The 19,259-nt window shown below is 56.1% G+C and overlaps 1 protein-coding gene across 1 annotated transcript in view; it reads left to right on the plus strand.

Moving 5' to 3' along the window:
* Window positions 1–19,259, plus strand: part of NDOR1 (NADPH dependent diflavin oxidoreductase 1) — a 47,853-nt gene that overhangs the window by 18,524 nt on the left and 10,070 nt on the right. The window contains exons 7-13 of the mRNA XM_050926356.1: window positions 1,566–1,757; window positions 2,677–2,798; window positions 9,773–9,993; window positions 11,602–11,709; window positions 12,776–12,890; window positions 13,796–13,942; window positions 14,796–14,914. Of these exons, the coding sequence (XP_050782313.1) occupies window positions 1,566–1,757; window positions 2,677–2,798; window positions 9,773–9,993; window positions 11,602–11,709; window positions 12,776–12,890; window positions 13,796–13,942; window positions 14,796–14,914 (1,024 nt within the window). The remainder of the gene's footprint in view (window positions 1–1,565; window positions 1,758–2,676; window positions 2,799–9,772; window positions 9,994–11,601; window positions 11,710–12,775; window positions 12,891–13,795; window positions 13,943–14,795; window positions 14,915–19,259) is intronic.

The following is a 19,259-nucleotide window of genomic DNA, read 5'->3' on the forward strand; positions in this document are numbered from 1 at the left end:
TCTCAGGGATTTTTATTCCCTTGCCCCAGAGTTCAGGCTGATGGGATGGGTCCTTGTGCGTGTCTCCTCTTCATAGGTGTAGGGGAAGCAGTCTCCAAAGTCATTGTCCTCTGATGTTTCACGATGGCTCATATGGGCCGTTTTATGGGCAGGACCTAACACCTTCTGTAGGAAGCCACCTTTTCATTAACTAACACCTCTTTCCTGTTTGGTGAGCTACACAGTCACACAGGTTTCCACTGCGAACACTTAATATAACCTTATACAATGGGGTACAGGTATTACGTGAGCGCAGTGCATGCAGCATGATACAAGCATTTCACAAAGTCTAAACAGAAAACCCCTGGTTATCGATCTAATACCTGTTTTAACAATACTGTACTAACACACGGGTGAGTCAGATGGGTTTCCAGCCATGCACTCATCAGCGTTCAGTTGGGGTCTGGGGGCCTTGGCAGAGCAGGTGCTAGCTCATGTCAGTGTCACAGAAGGTCTTTCATGGCGAATCATTTAAAGGGACACAGTCCAGGCTGCGACAGCCCTAAATATGACATTTGTCTTGCCCCCAAGCGTCAGGTTTATCATAGCAGAGCTCCACTATGAGCACCTGCAGGTTCTGTGGGCCCCATTCCTGCCCTGGGGACCCTCCCACAGGGAAATGGGGCTCAGCTTGGTAGTCTCCCCTTCCTCGGTACTGCACAGAGGCCTGGCTGGGGATGTGTGCGGGGGAAGGAGGCTCAGGCAGCCGGGGGCTGTTACTGTTCTGTGGGACCCTGACCTCTGCCCCAGAAGAGGGGCTATGGGATATTGCGCACTCACCTGCCTGCCAGGCTGCATTTCTATCACAGGTTGTGTTCCTAGCCTAGGAGTCCTGCTCTCTGGTGTGAGGACAGTGGGGCACCAGCAGGGGAGTCCTGCTACCTCCAAGGGGTGGGGAGACTCCTCTGGGGCCTTCTGGACGTGAATCTGTTCTCCTTTCTCTCGGGAAGGGAGAGCTCTCTCTGCTGTCCCATGTGGGATTCTGCACCGCTCTCTGTGTCCCTGGGGTGGGCTCTTGCTACAGGCATTTCCCTGCTGCCTGGTCCCTGTGTCAGCGGCCTGGGGGTTGCTCTCCGGCAGTGCTGCTCTGCGGGGGTTCTGTGCACCTCATTTGCACACCTCACTTCCGTGGCATGCTTGGAAGCCTTGCAGATTTACTGTGTCCTTTCTGGGACCATCTGTTGCTGGAGCCTGGCTCTGGCCGCCCCAGAATGCATTTGGCCTTGGTTTCTCCTTGTGGAGGATCTGGCTGTGGGGGTTCTGCGTAGCAGACTGGCTGAGTTGTGCTCTCTATCTGCATGATAACTTTTAGAGTCCCGTGTGCCCTCAGTCTGTGCTCATACTGCAGAGCTGGCCTGGCTCCTGGCAGCGGTTTGGGGCACATTGGAATCCCTCTGAGTTTGGGAGTAGCCTGCAAATGGTGCCCAGGCAATGCTCTGGGCTTCGGGGGTGACTGGCGCTAACCACCACTGGCCCAGAGAGACCATGCAATGGAACCGACTGTGCCACATTGTTCTTCCCTGCAGTTTACCCTCCAAGTTCACGTTTCATTTTCTGGATGAGCGCTCCAGTGGCTGCGATGGAGAGGCAGCCAGGCAGGCCACCTCAGAGCTGCACCCCTTTGCTGCCCGGGTGGTGTCCAACCTCAGAGTCACGGCGGAATCACACTTTCAGGACGTCCGGCTCATTGAGTTTGATATCACAGGCTCTGGGATTGAGTGAGTCACCCCTAGACGCACTGGGTTTCTAGCGAATGCGTGGAACGTGAGCTGCCCTACCCCTCCTCGTGCTCACAGTGATGCTAGATGGAGCAGCAGCTGCTGCTCTTTGGAACGTGTTTTTCTGTGGCAATGACCCCGTGACCTCAGCCACTTTCTGTCTCTGCTGAATCACAGCCCTGAAGAAGGGGCTTTTCTTTCTCCAGGGGTCTCTTCCTGGCCAGAGCAGAGACTCGTTCAGTGGGTTTATCAATCTGAGCAGGGCCATCAGCGTTTGGCTTTCTGCATCTCTCCTCATTGTCCTGTTGTCAGCCTCTCCACCTGCGCAATGATGGGCCACACCGTTCTGGTTCGCTGCCACTGGGCAGCCCTTTGAGTGGTGCCCCAGGCAGGTGCTGCTCGGGAGGGGAGCAGACCTGATCCCACAGGAAGGGATGAACGTGTTCCCCAGGCCGCACAGACTCCATTTCCCCCTCCCCATCCACTCCTCTCCAGGTTTCTGCAAGGATGCTGTGCCCCATGGTTTAATGGGCCCCAGTGGCGCCTAGTCTCCAGCCATTTAGCCCCTTGTGGGCTGGCTTCCTACTCAGCAGAGCTGGTGGAAAATGGGTCTGTATTTTGGCACTAGCTGGGGATTTAGACGGCACTGCCACCCGGTACTGATTGGGATTCACTTGTTGCTGTTGGCAACCCAGGTGGCAGGGAGCTGGGCAGAGTGATTCCACGCATGGGAGGGGCCTGCCGTGAGGAACAGGCTTCCACCTTCCTCCCACTGCTTGGCAATCCCCCTTTCAGACCCCACCCTCTGCAGGGGCCTGTGAGCTCCCCTCCCGCCCTCTCTCTGCTGCGGTTGGCTGTGCGGGAGGAGCTCGCAGCAGGGATGCCCAGGGACTATGCTCAGCTAGGACGTGCCCTGCAGGTACAGTGCGGGAGACGTGGTGATGATCCAGCCCCGGAATGCCCCTGAGGACGTGCAGCAGTTCTGCCAGCTCCTGCGCCTGGATCCAGACAGATGCTTCGTGCTGAAACCCTCTGAGCCCAGTAAGCTCCCCCACCCCCAGCTCCTTCCTCTCCCTGCCATTCAGCGGCTCTGTTCCAGCTCTAGTCTCTGCTTTCTTGGGCTTTGGAGCCTGGGAGATTGCAGGAGAGCTAGTCAGCCACCGTCCTTCTCTGTCTCGTGACAGCGGGGAGGGGCTCTCTCCCTCCTCTGGGCTTCCAGTCACTGGCCATGTGGTCCCACTCCAGATGTGAGAGATCGGGATTTGACCAGCAGTGTCTAGCCTGCATCCTCGCCCTCCCACTCCTGAGGGCATGACGGGCAGAGCGGGCCCCTCAGTTCCCCCTGGCACCGGGCCCATGAGACAGAGCTCAGTGGTCTCCACCTGCAGCATCACAGCACTCTAACCATCGGAGGAGTGACGTTCTGGAACAGCCTGCCAAGGGGAGCAGTGGGGGCAAAAGACATATCTGGCTTCAGGACTAAGCTCGATAAGTTTATGGAGGGGATGGTATGATGGGATAACCTAATTTTGGCAATTAATTGATCTTTGACTATTAGCGGTAAATATGCCCAATGACTTGTGCTGGGATGTTAGATGGGGTGGGATCTGAGTTACTGCAGAGAATTCTTTCCTGGGTGCTGGCTGGTGAGTCTTGCCCACATGCTCAGGGTTTAGCTGATCACCATATTTGGGGCCGGGAAGGAATTTTCCTCCAGGGCCGATTGGCAGAGGCCCTGGAGGTTTTTCGCCTTTCTCTGCAGCGTGGGGCACGGGTCACTTGCTGGAGGATTCTCTGCACATTGAGGTCTTTAAAACACGATTTGAGGACTTCAGTGTCTCAGACACAGGTTAGGGGTTTGTTACAGGAGTGAGTGGGTGAGATTCTGTGGCCTGCATTGTGCAGGAGGTCAGACTAGAAGTTCTTAATGGTCCTTAAAGTCTATGAGTCTATGAGCCTCTCTTCAGAGCTGACCTGTCGGGAGGCTCCTGCCCTCTGGAGGCCCCTTGCTTTACTGCCTGTGTCAGCTCCAGGTGTTCAGTGTGGGCGCCGCAGGAACACCCAGACACATTCCTCCCAAGGGCCCAGGACTGCCCCAACGGGCGTCACTTGGGGACCAGCCCAGACTGTCCCTCTGGTCTAGCACTTCAGCCCCAGGAGGCACCATTGGCTCCTCCAGCGAGACCCCAGGAGCTCGTCTTCCTCCTTTGTCTTTCATAAACGCCCCAGGAATCAGTATTGGGCCAGCCCCTCTCCTCCCAGAGACCCGCCCCGGCCAGCCCGGCCCATCACCACCCACTCCGAGACCCGCCCTGGCCAGCCCGGCCCATCGCCGCCCGCTCCGAGACCCTCCCCGGCCAGCCCGGCCCATCACTGCCCGCCCTGAGACCCAGCCCATTGCCACCCACCCTGACCAGCCCAGCCCATCGCCTCCCACTCTGAGACCCAGCGTGGCCCATCACCACCTGTCCCAAGACCCGCCCCGGCCAGCCCGGCCCATCGCCGCCCACTCCGAGACCCTCCCCGGCCAGCCCAGCCCATCGCTGCCCGTCCTGAGACCCAGCCCATTGCCACCCACCCTGACCAGCCCAGCCCATCGCCTCCCACTCCGAGACCCAGCCCGGCCCATCACCACCTGTCCCAAGACCCGCCCTGGGCAGCCCGACCCATCGCCACCCCCTCAGAGACCCAGCCCAGCCCGTCGGCACCCACCCCAGCCAACCCGGCCCATCGCCACCCCCTCGAAGACCCACCCTGGGCAGCCCGACCCATCGATCGCCATGTGTTTAGTGCAACTTTTTCCCGGTGGTCGGGAGTCAGGGCCCGCGCAGCTGGAGCCCAGCCAGTTCTTCAGCTTGCCTCAGGAGCGTTCCTGTGCTGGGAGTGTGCAGAGCAGCTACAGAGCGTGTTAGGGCAGCAGGGATCTCCAGCTCGTCTGCTCTGATCCCCTGTGGGTGACAGACCAGCAGCATACACACTCTGCCCCCAGCACTACGATGAGGCCAAAGTGTCACAGCCCCAGGCAGAGAACAGCAGGGGCCAGGTGCACCAATGTCAAGGAAATAGACGAGATTCCCCCAAATAATCCTGGGAATGATCTGCACTCGGGCACGCCGAGATCACTGCCGGTCTGAGCTGGGGGCAGATTCCTTCCTAAGCCCACGCAGGGCAGTCAGCTAGGCCCTGGGCAGCGTGAGCAGGATTCAGCCAGCTAAGCATCTGAGGGAGAACAAGCTCAGAGCCCTGGCCCTCCCCGCCCAGTGTTGCATCTCCAGCCAGGGCTGGCCCTCGTGCTTCAGAGGAAAGAAACGAACCCCAGAGTACAGGGTGGGGAGGGGAGCGTCCCCCAGCTGAGGGCCTGATGTGAGAGTTTTAGGTACATAAGACAGCAGCCAGGTCCCTTCTGGTTTGAGCCTTGCCCCCGCCATCACAAGCAACCTCATCATACAATCCACTGAGACACTTGTCCACCTTTCGTTTAAAGCGAATTCATTCTTTGCCCCCCACAAGCCCTGTTGGGAGGCTGTTCCAGAGGGCTAGACTCTACCCAGAACCCAGCGCAGACTGTGACAATACATTAGTGCCCGGATCCGGGCTCAGGAGAGCAGTTCTGCGGTCCTTGCTCCCGCCTGTTGGTTGGGTAGGTGTGTGTAGCCACCACAAGTGGGGACCCACCCAGAGAGAAACTTGGAGACGGATCTTCCAGTGGCTGTGCTGCTCTGAGGTGGTTTGGCTGTGTGGCCCCCCAGCCTGCGCTCCGGCCCTGCTCCTTTCATCGTCCATCTCTGCTGAGGTTCTGAACTAGCCAGGGGACTGAGAGACAGGCTGGGCTACTCTGCCCCACAAGCCCCCAGGCGGACAAGGCACAAGGATTGCAGGTCACAGGCCAATAGACCCTGCTGGTCAGAGATTCACCTCTCACATCCCAGATGTGCCCGTGCATCTGGAGTGAGATCCACAGACACAAGACAGCTAAGAAAATCACCGTTACTGTGTGTCAGCACCCACTTTTCTTTGCAACGCTCCCAACCTCCCCCACAGTGGGGAACATGAAGACCTGGGAGATGGGTCGGAAACAAGAGGGAGCATGGGCTATAATGGCAGAGAGAAAGGAGGGTCAGGGCAAAACTGGGAGGCAAGATCAAACCAGAATCTTAGATGCTTATATACAAATGTGAGAAGTATGGGTAATAAGCAGGAAGAACTGGAAGTGCTAATAAATAAGCACAGCTATGACATTGTCGGCATCACTGAAACTTGGTGGGATAATACACATGATTGGAATGTTGGTGTGGATGGGTATAGTTTGCTCAGGAAGGATAGACGGGAAAAAGGGAGGAGGTGTTGCCTTATATTAAAAATGTACACACTTGGACTGAGGTGGAGATGGACATAGGAGACGGAAGTGTTGAGAGTCTCTGGGTTAGGCTAAAAGGGGTAAAAAACAAGGGTGATGTCATGCTAGGAGTCTACTACAGGCCACCTCACCAGGTAGAAGAGGTGGATGAGGCTTTTTTTAAACAACTAACAAGATCATCCAAAGCCCAAGATTTGATGGTGATGGGGGACTTCAACTATCCAGATATATGTTGGGAAAATAACACCGCGGGGCACAGACTATCCAATAAGTTCCTGGACTGCATTGCAGACAACTTTTTATTTCAGAAGGTTGAGAAAGCTACTAGGGGGGAAGCTGTTCTAGACTTGATTTTAACAAATAGGGAGGAACTCGTTGAGAATTTGAAAGTAGAAGGACGCTTTGGTGAAAGTGATCATGAAATCATAGAATTTGCAATTCTAAGGAAGGGTAGAAGGGAGTACAGCAAAATAGAGACAATGGATTTCAGGAAGGCGGATTTTGGTAAGCTCAGAGAGCTGATAGGTAAGGTCTCATGGGAATCAAGACTGAGGGGTAAAACAACTGAGGAGAGTTGGCAGTTTTTCAAAGGGACGCTATTAAGGGCCCAAAAGCAAGCTATTCCGATGGGTAGGAAAGATAGAAAATGTGGCAAAAGACCACCTTGGCTTAACCACGAGATCTTGCATGACCTACAAAATAAAAAGGAGTCATATAAAAAATGGAAACTAGGTCAGATTACAAAGGATGAATATAGGCAAACAACACAGGAATGCAGGGGCAAGATTAGAAAGGCAAAGGCACAAAATGAGCTCAAACTAGCTATGGGAATAAAGGGAAACAAGAAGACTTTTTATCAATACATTAGAAGCAAGAGGAAGACCAAGGACAGGGTAGGCCCACTGCTCAGTGAGGAGGGAGAAACAGTAACAGGAAACTTGGAAATGGCAGAGATGCTTAATGACTTCTTTGTTTCGGTCTTCAATGAGAAGTCTGAAGGAATGTCTAACATAGTGAATGCTTATGGGAAGGGGGTAGGTTTAGAAGATAAAATAAAAAAAGAGCAAGTTAAAAATCACTTAGAAAAGTTAGATGCCTGCAAGTCACCAGGGCCTGATGAAATGCATGCTAGAATACTCAAGGAGTTAATAGAGGAGGTATCTGAGCGTCTAGTTATTATCTTTGGAAAGTCTTGGGAGACAGGAGAGATTCCAGAAGACTGGAAAAGGGCAAATGTAGTACCCATCTATAAAAAGGGAAATAAAAACAACCCAGGAAACTACAGATCAGTTAGCTTAACTTCTGTGCCAGGGAAGATAATGGAGCAAGTAATTAAAGAAATCATCTACAAACACTTGGAAGGTGGTAAGGTGATAGGGAATAGCCAGCATGGATTTGTAAAGAACAAATCGAGTCAAACCAATCTGATAGCTTTCTTTGATAGGATAACGAGTCATGTGGCTAAGGGAGAAGCGGTGGATGTGGTATACCTAGACTTTAGTAAAGCATTTGATACGGTCTCGCATGATATCCTTATCGATAAACTAGGCAAATACAATTTAGATGAGGCTATTATAAGGTGGGTGCATAACTGGCTGGATAACCGTACTCAGAGAGTAGTTATTAATGGCTCCCAATCCTGCTGGAAAGGTATAACAAGTGGGGTTCCACAGGGGTCTGTTTTGGGACTGGCTCTGTTCAATATCTTCATCAGCGACTTAGATGTTGGCATAGAAAGTACGCTTATTAAGTTTGCAGACAATACCAAACTGGGAGGGATTGCAACTGCTTTGTAGGACAGGGTCAAAATTCAAAATGATCTGGACAAATTGGAGAAATGGTCTGAGGTAAACCGGATGAAGTTCAATAAAGACAAATGCAAAGTGCTCCACTTAGGAAGGAACAATCAGTTTCACACATACAGAATGGGAAGAGACTGTATAGGAAGGAGTATGGCAGAAAGAGATCTAGGAGTCATAGTGGATTGCAAGCTAAATATGAGTCAACAGTGTGATACTGTTGCAAAAAAAGCAAACGTGATTCTGGGATGCATTAACAGGTGTGTTGTAAACAAGACACGAGAAGTCATTCTTCTGCTCTATTCTGCGCTGGTTAGACCTCAACTGGAGTATTGTGTCCAGTTCTGGGCACTGCATTTCAAGAAAGATGTGGAGAAATTGGAGAGGGTCCAGAGAAGAGCAATGAGAATGATTAAAGGTCTTGAGAACATGACCTATGAAGGAAGGCTGAAGGTATTGGGTTTGTTTAGTTTGGAAAAGAGAAGACTGAGAGGGGACATGATAGCAGTTTTCAGGTATCTAAAAGGGTGTCATCAGGAGGAGGGAGAAAACTTGTTCACCTTAGCCTCTAATGATAGAACAAGAAGCAATGGGCTTAAACTGCAGCAAGGGAGATTTAGGTTGGACATTAGGAAAAAGTTCCTAACTGTCAGGGTAGTTAAACACTGGAATAAATTGCCTAGGGAGGTTGTGGAATCTCCATCTCTGGAGATATTTAAGAGTAGGGTAGATAAATGTCTATCAGGGATGGTCTAGACAGTATTCGGTCCTGCCATGAGGGCAGGGGACTGGACTCGATGACCCCTCGAGGTGCCTTCCAGTCCTAGAGTGTATGAATCTATGAATCTATTTCAGGCTATGGGCTGCAAGGGGGAGGGGCTGGGGAGTGGTGGCCACGTGGGGTGGGAAAGGGGAGGCAGGGGAGCGGTGGCTGCATGGAGTGGCTGGGGAGGGCTGGCCGGGGATGGGGTGTGGAGGGGAGGGGTGGCCATTCAGGGTGGCATGGGGGGAGTAGGGGAGGGGGAGCAGAGCGGAGCAGTGGCCGCGGCCACGCAGTGGTGGCTGGGGCCAGGCAGTGGTGGCCGTGCGGGCTGGACGGGAGCGAGGAGGGGAGTGGAGCAGTGAGGGCTCTGCCGGCTGACAGGGACAATGCTGTGGCCGGTTTCTCAAGCGGTTGCAGATGTGCCTTGCACTCAGGTGTGTCTGCACCTAGGGCATGGAGAGCCGGAGGCGGTTTTCCTGCAGCAGTTATTCTTTGAGCTGTGGATGCAGACATGGGTTCCACGACCCACCCTCCAGCCCCCGTCACTGGCGTCCTAGTCTGCCTCTCTCGAGGGAAAGAACTGAGGGGGGTTGGGTTGGTGCCGCCCTTATATAGCCTGGGGCAGGGTCACAAGGAGACCTGCTGCCCTAAGGAAGTCTGCTGTAGGAAAAACATCTTCGACTCTTCCTACGCAACGTGCAAACGCACCTGAGTGCAACACCCGTCTGCACCCACAGCTCGAAGCACCAGTTACAGCTCAGGTAAGTCACCTGTCCTGGGGAGCTTCCACTGGGTTCGACTGGGCTCCCCTGAGTGCTGGCAAATCCATTCACTGGGGTGACTCAGTTACTTTTGCTTTGTGCTCCCCTAGGAACCACTACACCCACTTCAGCAGGCTGCAGCATCACTCACGCTGCACCGTGCGTGTCTTCTGCTATTGCAGAGCCTCTCCGGCTCCAATTGGGCTCCGAGCTGAGGCAGCCCTAGGCGGGGTGGGAGGGAGCTCCTTGGGCAGCTGTGCAGCCAGGCTTCTTGCCCCGTACTTGGGTCAGCGTCAGTCTCAAGAGCTGTCTTGGCCTCATACCGTCTCTTGCAGGAACCCCCCTTCCTGCCCACTTGCTGCAGCCGTGCACCATCCAGCACCTGGTCGCCTGCTACCTGGACATTTCCTGTGTTCCCCGTCGCTCTTTCTTCGAGCTCTTGTCTTGGTTCTCGCCAAACGAACTGGAGCGAGAGAAGCTACAGGAATTCAGCTCTGCGCAGGGCCAGGAGGAGCTCTACAGCTACTGCAACCGGCCCCGCAGGACCACGTTGGAGGTATGGCAGCTGGAGGAACCTGCCGGGGGACAGTGGGCGCTTTCTGTAGGGAGCTGCATTGAGTTCTTGGCTCTGCTTGGCCTTGCCCCGCTCCCTGAAGCTGGAAATGAAGTAGGCACAGATGTTTTACAGCGAGGATCGGTAAGGACCATGTGTCTGCTCCACCCTTCCCCTGGCTGGGCAGCAGGTCAGCCCTCGTGGAGAAGGGTGTCCCGGCGCAGTCCCTGTAACAGCCAAGAGTAGAGTCCCAGGCAGCCCTTGGAGGCCAAGGAGGGTTGCAGGGAGGTGTGTTAGGGTGAGTTGGGCTCTTCCTGGGGATGAGGGGGAGTTGAGGAAACACAAGAGAAAGTGGTGAGTGTCATCCTAGTGTGTTGGATTAGGCTGTGCCCTCCTTGCATGTGATTACTTCCCCCCTCTCCTCTCCTCCCTGGCACAGCCCCCAGCCCACTTCCCTACCCTGTTGGAGGGCTAAGGGCTCTCTCACGATGAGTCCCATCTCCTTCACCTCCCACTGTCCTAGCTGGGCACTGAACGAGGATGCACGTGGTCCTGGGCTGAAAAACCTGGGGTGTAATGCACACGAACAAGGGCACCGGGACCTGGACATTCCCTGACTTGGACTTAATTTGCAACTTTGCTGTTCCCTTCACACACATTTTTCCCCTATGGAATTTCCCAGGTTTTTTAATGCAGGAGAGGAAGGGCAAGAAAAGAACCTTCTTTATTGGCTTAGACAGTTTGGCCAGGAAGCCCTAGACACCTGCAGCAAGGTTGGGCTCGCGTGCCCCAGTGCTGAAACTATGTCCTGGACATACTGCTCTCCACAGTACCTTGGTGCGGAGCACTCTGTGAAGGAGGCAAGGGCCGGGAGCCTATGGAGGGCTCTGATGTGGGGGTGGGCAGAGCACAAGCACATCTGGAGGGCCTACCAGTGCCATGGATGTGGCCACAGACTGCCCCGCTCAGTTGCCTTCCAGGAGAACAGAGTGGTAGCCGTGTGTGTCTAGTCAGAGACTCCCAGGCCAAAAAGGACCATTGTGATCATCTCCTCTGACCCCCAATATTGCACAGGCCAGAGACCTGTCCCACAATCATTCCTAGAGCAGATCTGTTAGACAAACATCCAACCTTGATATGAAAATAGCCAGTGATGGGGACTCCACCACGACCATTGGTGCATTGTTCCAAAGGTTAATTACTCTCACTATTAAAAATATCTGCCTTAGTTCCAGTCCAAATTTGTCTAGCTTCAACTTCCAGCCACTGGGCCATGTTACACTTTTCTCTGCTAGATCGAAGAGCCCATTATTACATATTTGTTCCCTAGTTAGGTTTTTATTGACTGGTTAAGCTAAATAGATTGAGGTCCTTGAGTGTCACTCCAAGGCAGGTTTTCTAATCCTCGTATCAATCTCATGGCTCTTCTCTGAACCCTCTCCAATTTATCAACATCCTTCCTGAAAGGCTGTCATTACCAGCATTGGACAGCTGAGTAAAGGGCTGCTTCTGCCAGGCTCAGGGGTTTCTCTCCATGGGCCCATCCCGAAGGAAGGGCAGACCATCTCCCTGGTCCTGTCCTCCTTTTTCACATCTCTTTGGTGTTTCCAGGTCCTCTGCGATTTCCCTCACACCACTTGTGCTGTTCCTCTTGACTACCTGCTGGACCTCATCCCCCGTATCCAGCCCCGTGCCTTTTCCATCGCCTCCTCCATGCTGGTAAGGAGCTCCAGCGTTCCTGTTCTCCCATGTAGTTGCTGGGCTAGGGCTAACAACTCAGTGCCCCAAGAAGGCTCTTCGTTCGGGACACCAACAGTGCCCAAAGAGGAAGGAGCTGTCTGCTCCTGTATCCTGCAGACTCCACAACTCTCACAGGCTCCACCCCTTGCTGTGGAGACTGTTGAATGGCCAGTTCCATATAGGCATCAACCTCCAGCTTTGGCCATTCACATTTCCTCACTCCTGAGCCCCTGGGAGTCATGGGAGCGTTGGCGTTGGATGTAGCCAAAGGAATGGGCCCTGCTATTTCCCCTGCCCTATGGACCGAGGGCTGCGTTTAGGTGAGGGGTGTCTGGCCTGGGCGTGCCGCAGGTGGGGACTGTTGGGCCACCCTGCACTCTGAATATGGGTGTGACAGTGGTGTTGTAGTGCCAGCACGGTTCACGTACGGCAGCTGGTGTAGTCGCTGCCTGTTGCCACCAGTAGATGGCACTCAGGCGCCTGTCCCATGGGGGAGCGAGGGCATGAACGTGAGCTGAAGAGTTGCCCAGTAGCTAGTAGAATTTTCCCTTCTGTCCTGGGGTTCTTAAGCCTTTGGGACTGGCACGTCTCCTCAGTCTAGCTGTGTCAAGAAGGCTTCTGCCAGGACCCTCTCCTGCATCCGGGGTGCTCCATGCGTGCAGGGAGCTGGCGGGTCGGGGTAAGCTTTGAAAGGAGGGATTCCCTGTTCTGCTGCCAAAATGGCAGCCTCAGGCTAGGAAGTACCTCCTGGGTGGGGCGAGCACCGGGCCCAGGAACTGCCTCCCCAGTCAGACCACTTGCCCACTCCTGCAAACCAGTGCTCCAGCCACTCCCGTGTCCCATCTCCTGCCGCATCAGCTGAGCCCGTCGGTCCCTCTGGTTCTGCACCACCCCCACTGCGCTCATCTTTGGCTAGGCCAGTTGCCCCTTGCGGGGCTGCACAGGGCTTTGCCCTGCTCTTCCATGGTGTTAGTCAGGAGGGCCTGACTGGCTCGGTGGGCCTGTTGGGTCCAGGCGGTTTGACATTGCACCTTTCTGCACCCAGGTTCTCCCCAACAGACTCCAGATCCTTCTGGCTGTGGTGCAGTACAAGACACGTCTCAGCAAACCCCGACGTGGCCTCTGCTCTACCTGGCTGGCATCCCTCCACCCTCAACAAGGTAACTGGTCACTTGGTATCACAGGCAGAGCTCTGAGTGCTCCACTGCCCCTAGGCCAGGGGCATGCCCCCCTCTGTGCCAGAGAGCCTGCATGGAGTTGGGCACAGGTTAACTTGGCAAGAGGCCGAATGCCTTGCCTCCCTCCTCTTCGTGGTACTCTGTGAACAGTGACCCAGCACTGACTGCCCTGCTTTCCCCTGGGCATGCAGCCCCTCTCTGCCTGCCTGATCCATCCTGCCCCCGAGATCCTCTCCCTCTTCCGAACCCTGCTGCAGAACAAGTGCTGAGTCTAACCTCCAGGGTCCTGCAATAACCCCAGGGAGGCGAGTGTTTCTCTTAAAAGCATCATCCTTGTCCATCTCAAGGGAGCCCTGTCCCTCCCTAGGGGCGTGGCCCTCTGCTCCATCACAGGGATCCCCGGGGAGGAGATGGGTGGCAGGAAGCCATCCCTTTGTCAGGGTGGCTGGACCTTCCCCCACTGCTCTCACGGTGGTCAGTCCTGCCGCCCTGAACGCCATCATCAAGGTGACCGATTCTCGTCCACCACTGCCCCTCCAGCACACCGGGGCCCGGTCTATGCGAGGAGCCAGCGCCTGGTAGAACTGTGAAGATTTGGCTCCATGGATGGAAGAATGATGGGGTCGTATTTAGTCCATCTCCCCAAACGCCCTGAGCGTGTCCACAGGGCTGCAGCACTTAGCGGCTTCCTCAGGCCCATGACATGCCGTTTCCTTCTCTCCTCCGTCTGTATTTCTCCCAACAGCACAGGATAATGGTTGGCACAAGACCGAGCTGCCCCCAGGGCAGTGCTCTGCCAGGTAGACGGCTGCTGCTTACATTGCAGTTGCAGTTCTAGGGCCTGCCATGTTTGAGGCATGACTGTACCTGGCCTGGTCCTTTTGCAGGGGATGTCCGGGTTCCTCTGTGGGTGAAGAGAGGAGGGATGAAGTTCCCTGTGGAGCCAGACACCCCTATCATCATGATTGGCCCTGGCACGGGAGTGGCACCCTTCAGAGCAGCCATACAAGAGCGTGTTGCACATGGCAGGAAAGGTGAGGAGCTCGCCTGGGAATGATTCCTGCAGGCCCCCTCCTTGCCGCCAAAGGGTGCGCCCCAGGGCAGGGGGAGGGGTGCACCCCAGGACAGTGGGCAGGGTGCACCCCAGGACAGTGGGCAGGGTGCAGCCCAGGGCAGGGAGAGGGGTGCGCCCCAGGACTGGGGGGGGGGGTGCGCCCAGGACAGTGGGAAGGGTGCGCCCCAGGGCAGGGGGAGGGGTGCACCCAGGACTGTGGGCAGGGTGCGCTCCAGGGCAGAGGGAAGGATGGCCCCAGGACAGTGGACAAGGAGTGCCCAGGGCAGGGGGAGGGGTTCTCCCTGGACAGTGGGTAGGGGGAGGGGTGCGCCCCAGGACAGGGAGAGGTTCAGATCGGGTACAAGCAGTGGACCAGAATAAATTGCGCTAGGGTGTGGGGATGTAGCGACTGCACAAGGCCTCTGAAGCAGAGGTGGGACAGGTGGGGTCTCTGGAGCTCAGGGCCTGTGAGGCAGATCTCTGGTACATGGGCCCCATGGGAGAGAGGGGCCCCTCAGATTGGAGGGTGGATGTTCTGCCCATGGAGGGGAAGTTCTGATGTCCCTTCAGGCTGTGGGTGGGGCGAATCCCTGGTGGGTGGCCCCCGGGCTGGGGGCAGGGCGGGGGGCTCCTGCCATTGGACCATTTGTAGAAGGGGGCTGGTCAGTTATCCTATGTCCCGTGGCAAAGAGCAGGGCAGGGCAGGCCAGAGCGAGGGCCAGTGTCGGACGCAGGGCTGCTGTACATGCTCAGAGCGGCCTGTGTCCGAACGGCAATCCGTGGAGTCCCATCAACTGCCCTGCCTCCAACGTGCCCCTTCGGTTTCTCTGCAGGGAACTATTTATTTTTTGGCTGCCGCCAGAAATCCAAGGACTTTTACTGCGGGGCTGAGTGGCAGGAGCTGGTGAAGAGCGGGCACTTGACTCTCTTTACAGCCTTCTCCAGGGACCAGGTCAGTAACTGTGCAAGGAGCGGCCGCCGGCAGGTGCACAAGGGCCAGGGACCGGTGCCCTGTGACGGGCTCTCAGTGTGGGATGGCTTTGCTGAGTCCCGTTGCTGGGTGATGGGCAGAGCACACTCCCCCTGCAGCAGACTGGCAGGGGCTCTTTGCTAAATGGCAGACACCTTGGAGCAGGATACAGGTCAGGGCCGGGAGGGCCTTGCATCCAAACTAGAACTGCAGCCTGATGTGTCCTTTACTTCAACCAGCACCGTGGCCCCCCTCCCTGTTCCCTTCGCTTTTCTTTACAAAGAGAGCCCCTTGCATTGGATCACGTCGCCTCCCCCGTACCGAAGCAAGCTGTCTCTGCTGCATGCTGGGACGGCAGACAGCGGGGGTGGGGGGGAGGTCGTGTTATTTCTGTTGTTAAACCCGCGGTGTGGGAAGGGGAGGAGGTGAGTCCTGAGAGAGATGAAGTCGGGGATCAGCCTGGATGTTCAGTGGAAATGCATTCAGTGCACAACCTCCATTTCCAAAGCCCCCCTCCAGGGCCAAGGCAGAAAGGAGCGTGGTGACGCATTACCAGCCAGTGCACGTCCTCGCTGGGGAGCTGTGCTCCACTTTGTGTGCCCCGGACGGGTAGAGTGTTAGGTGCAGCAAGAGGGTAGCACGTGGGGGGGACCTGCAGCCTCAGAGAAGGAGCCCTCCCTGGCAGGAGAAGACTGGGAGGGGCCTGCCTGGGGCACTGGGGACCCCTTCTAGCCAGAGGCTGTTTGAAAGGGGGGCACTGGGGCTGTCCTGGGAGAGGCCCCTGGGCAGGATTCCTGCAGCTAGGTAATGGCATTGAGCTTCTCCCCAGGGCACTGCCCCTGCACCTTGCTGCTGCCTGCTCTCCTGTGGCATCTGCCCCTGGCCAGCAGGTGACTGAGACCCTGCCGGAACTTTTCTTTCTCTGTCGGGCCATCTGAGAGACGGGCCCAGCATTCAGGGAGGGCGTTCCTGCTGCTTGTGAGGGGCTGGCGCTGTCAGCTGCAGGTCCCCACCGTCCTGCTGCCCCTAGCACAAGCTACACCCCCCTCAGGCCCTACAACAGCCTTTGCAAGGTTCACGTGGCCTGCAAGGGCCTCTGCTTCCCACGCACCCTGGACACCTCCCTTTCCCAGTCATTCGAGGCCAGGTCTACAGTACGGACTGAGAGCGGCATAACTGTGTCGCTCAGAGCTGTGAAAAATCCCCCCCGAGCGGCGTGGTTATACCGAGGTATCCCCCGGTGCACACAGCGCTGCGTGGGCTTCTCCCCGCGGCCTAGCTCCCGCCTCTGGGAGGCCAGTACTGAACCTACGACGGGAGACACTCTCCTGTCTTCTAGGAGCGTCCCCACTGAAGTGCTGCAGTGGTGCAGCCGCATCAGGGCAGCGTTTCAAGTGGGACCTGCCCCCGCACACGCGTTGCTGGTGACACACTTCAGCCCTGAGAGGTGCTGGCAGTGAGCAGGGCGATGCTGAGCAAGAGCCTAAAGACTGTGTCACCAGGCCGGGGGAGGGGAGCGAGGGGGCTGGGCTGATCCCGCTGTCACCGGGGGAGGGGAATGAGGGGGCTGGGCTGATCCCGCTGTCACCAGGCCAGGGGAGGGGAGTGAGGGGGCTGGGCTGATCCCGGTGTCACCAGGCCGGGGGAGGGGAGCGAGGGGTCTGGGCTGATCCCGGTGTCACCGGGGGAGGGGAATGAGGGGGCTGGGCTGATGCCGCTGTCACCAGGCCGGGGGAGAGGAGCGAGGGGTCTGGGCTGATCCCGCTGTCACCAGGCGGGGGGAGGGGAGTGAGGGGTCTGGGCTGATCCCGCTGTCACCAGGCCGGGGGAGGGGAGTGAGGGGTCTGGGCTGATCCCGCTGTCACCAGGCCGGGGGAGGGGAGTGAGGGGTCTGGGCTGATCCCGCTGTCACCAGGCCGGGGGAGAGGAGCGAGGGGTCTGGGCTGATCCCGCTGTCACCAGGCCGGGGGAGGGGAGTGAGGGGTCTGGGCTGATCCCGCTGTCACCAGGCCGGGGGAGGGGAGTGAGGGGTCTGGGCTGATCCCGCTGTCACCAGGCCGGGGGAGGGGAGTGAGAGGACTGGGCTGATGCCGGTGTCACCAGGCCGGGGGAGGGGAGCGAGGGGTCTGGGCTGATCCCGCTGTCACCAGGCCAGGGGAGGGGAGCGAGGGGGCTGGGCTGATGCCGGTGTCACCGGGGGAGGGGAGTGAGGGGGCTGGGCTGATGCTGGTGTCACCAGGCCGGGGGAGAGGAGTGAGGGGGCTGGGCTGATGCCAATGTCACCGGGGGAGGGGAGTGAGGGGGCTGGGCTGATGCTGGTGTCCCATGAACACATTACGGTTGGGAGTGGACCCCCCCGTCTGCTCTGATCCCATCAAACATGGTTGGGCTGTTTGCAGGTGCTGGGGTACAAAGTCAGTTAAAGCTGCAGAGACGCCCCCAGTTGGCAGAGCCAGCCTCGTCACAGGCTGCCCCACCCCGCAGCGCTCTGCCGTCCACCTGCCCCAGGCTTCTTTTCCATCTCTTTCTGGGCACCTGCAACAGTTCCCATGGGGCTCAAGTGCCACCCAGAGGCCAGGTGGGGTAATAGCACCATATAGTCGGCTTGGTCCAGCTATGCTCGGTAGTGGCCGTTTTCACTGTCTCCCTTTGGGAACAAATGTAGCGGAGTGGAGTCCTCCTGGGAGCTGGTAGTTAAAGTCTCTGCTCTGCGGGGGTTTCCGGCTACTCTCAGTGCCAGTGCTGCATGCGGGAGGTCACCAGCGGAAGTGTCGTGTAACCATCCCGTCGGAACGGGGCTGGTGGAAGCAGGAGGGTCTCTGAGCATGGTACTCACACGAGTAAGAACCCAGCCCAGGTATGGTGTTAATCAGCTTTGGTGGAGCAAAATGTGGTAGCTAAAAGGCCTCAAAGGGTTGGAGGTTGCCACGTTAGTAAAGGAGCAAACAGGAAAAGCTAACCCTCTCTGCTGCCATGCCCAGCTCAGTCGGTCAGTTGCTTAAATCAGCCATCTCCAAGCTGCTCTTTAACCTTGATATGGGAGGGCTCTGGGGAAGACTGAAGCAGAGCGTCAGACCTTTGCCAGCTGCACAACAGCTGCAATTTGTGCCACTTCTTGCCCAGAGCACTGGGCCACCTTGTTCTGGTTTTTCCATTCTTTCCTGGGCTGCGTTTTCTCTCCAGTCGGGTCTCTTGTCTCAGTAATCTCTAAGCAGCACAGCTGTGGTGTCCAGATGTAAAACCACCTTGAAAATCCCAAAGCAAGGCAGCCAGGCAAAAAGTCCCATGCTAACTCTGGAGCTGCTATCTGCTGAATAAGGTGTGAATGGTTAATTGCTCATTTCCAGCTCTCTTAACTGGCCCAGTTTTTCCTTTCTTTATGTGTCACTGATTTTATGAAGGTATCTTAAACCCCTCCAACCTTTGGATTAAAAGTAGAGCAAATATCCAATTGGACTCTTACACTTCTCTGATTAATTGACTGCAAGAGGAATAGGTGGACCCCACTGCTCCAGAGGTGTGGAAAGCAGATCCAGAGACCAAGCCTTCTCCCATAAACTCATAGGAGAGAAGGCCAAAGCAACCCAGTATCATCAGTGCGTGTCACCCATTTCCTGTCTGCTTCCTCCTCCCCATCTTGCATTTAATCCAGGGGAGCAGCATTCCCAACACTAGCCCTGGGACATCCCCTCTTCAGGCTTTTCACTACAGATCTTTGTTTTCCTATCATGGAGCTGGCTTTTAGGCCACAGTAAGACTTTGCCTTTTACCTCCTGATCATTTTCCTTAACAGTCTCTTGTGAGGGGCCAGCTCAGAACATTTCTGAAAATCTAGGTGAATTATAACTGTCGGGTCACTTTGAAGTATTTTTTAAACCTCTCTGAATTGGGCTCAGCCCAACCTTGGCAGGCCTTGATGTTCCTCTGTGGTCAGATATTTTATAGCTCCTTTGGGAAGGGACAAGGGTTGGATTTGTATCTGTGCTTAGAATCATAGAAGATTAGGGTTGGAAGAGACTTCAGGAGATCATCTAGTCCAGTCCCCTGCTTGAAACTCTCCTGTCTCGTGCTGTGAGTGGAGGTAGATAGGTCTGTCTGTGATGGGGATGAGAAGTCCATGAAAGATGCCCTTGTGGGCCCGGGGAGGTAGAGCACCCTTAAACTTGATGCTCTGCGAATAGTAGTGATGCCATTGTTTGACACTGTCTCCAAGGAAATGTGGCCTAAAGGAACAGCTTGTGCAGAATTCTCTGCTGATACACGGTCCATGCCCGTCGGGAGCTTGGTAATTCGTATGAGTGCCCGTGCTCAGAAAGCCTGTCCTAAG

This window comes from Gopherus flavomarginatus, chromosome 17 (genome assembly GCF_025201925.1).
Source record: "Gopherus flavomarginatus isolate rGopFla2 chromosome 17, rGopFla2.mat.asm, whole genome shotgun sequence".
Taxonomy (NCBI): Eukaryota; Metazoa; Chordata; order Testudines; family Testudinidae; genus Gopherus; species Gopherus flavomarginatus.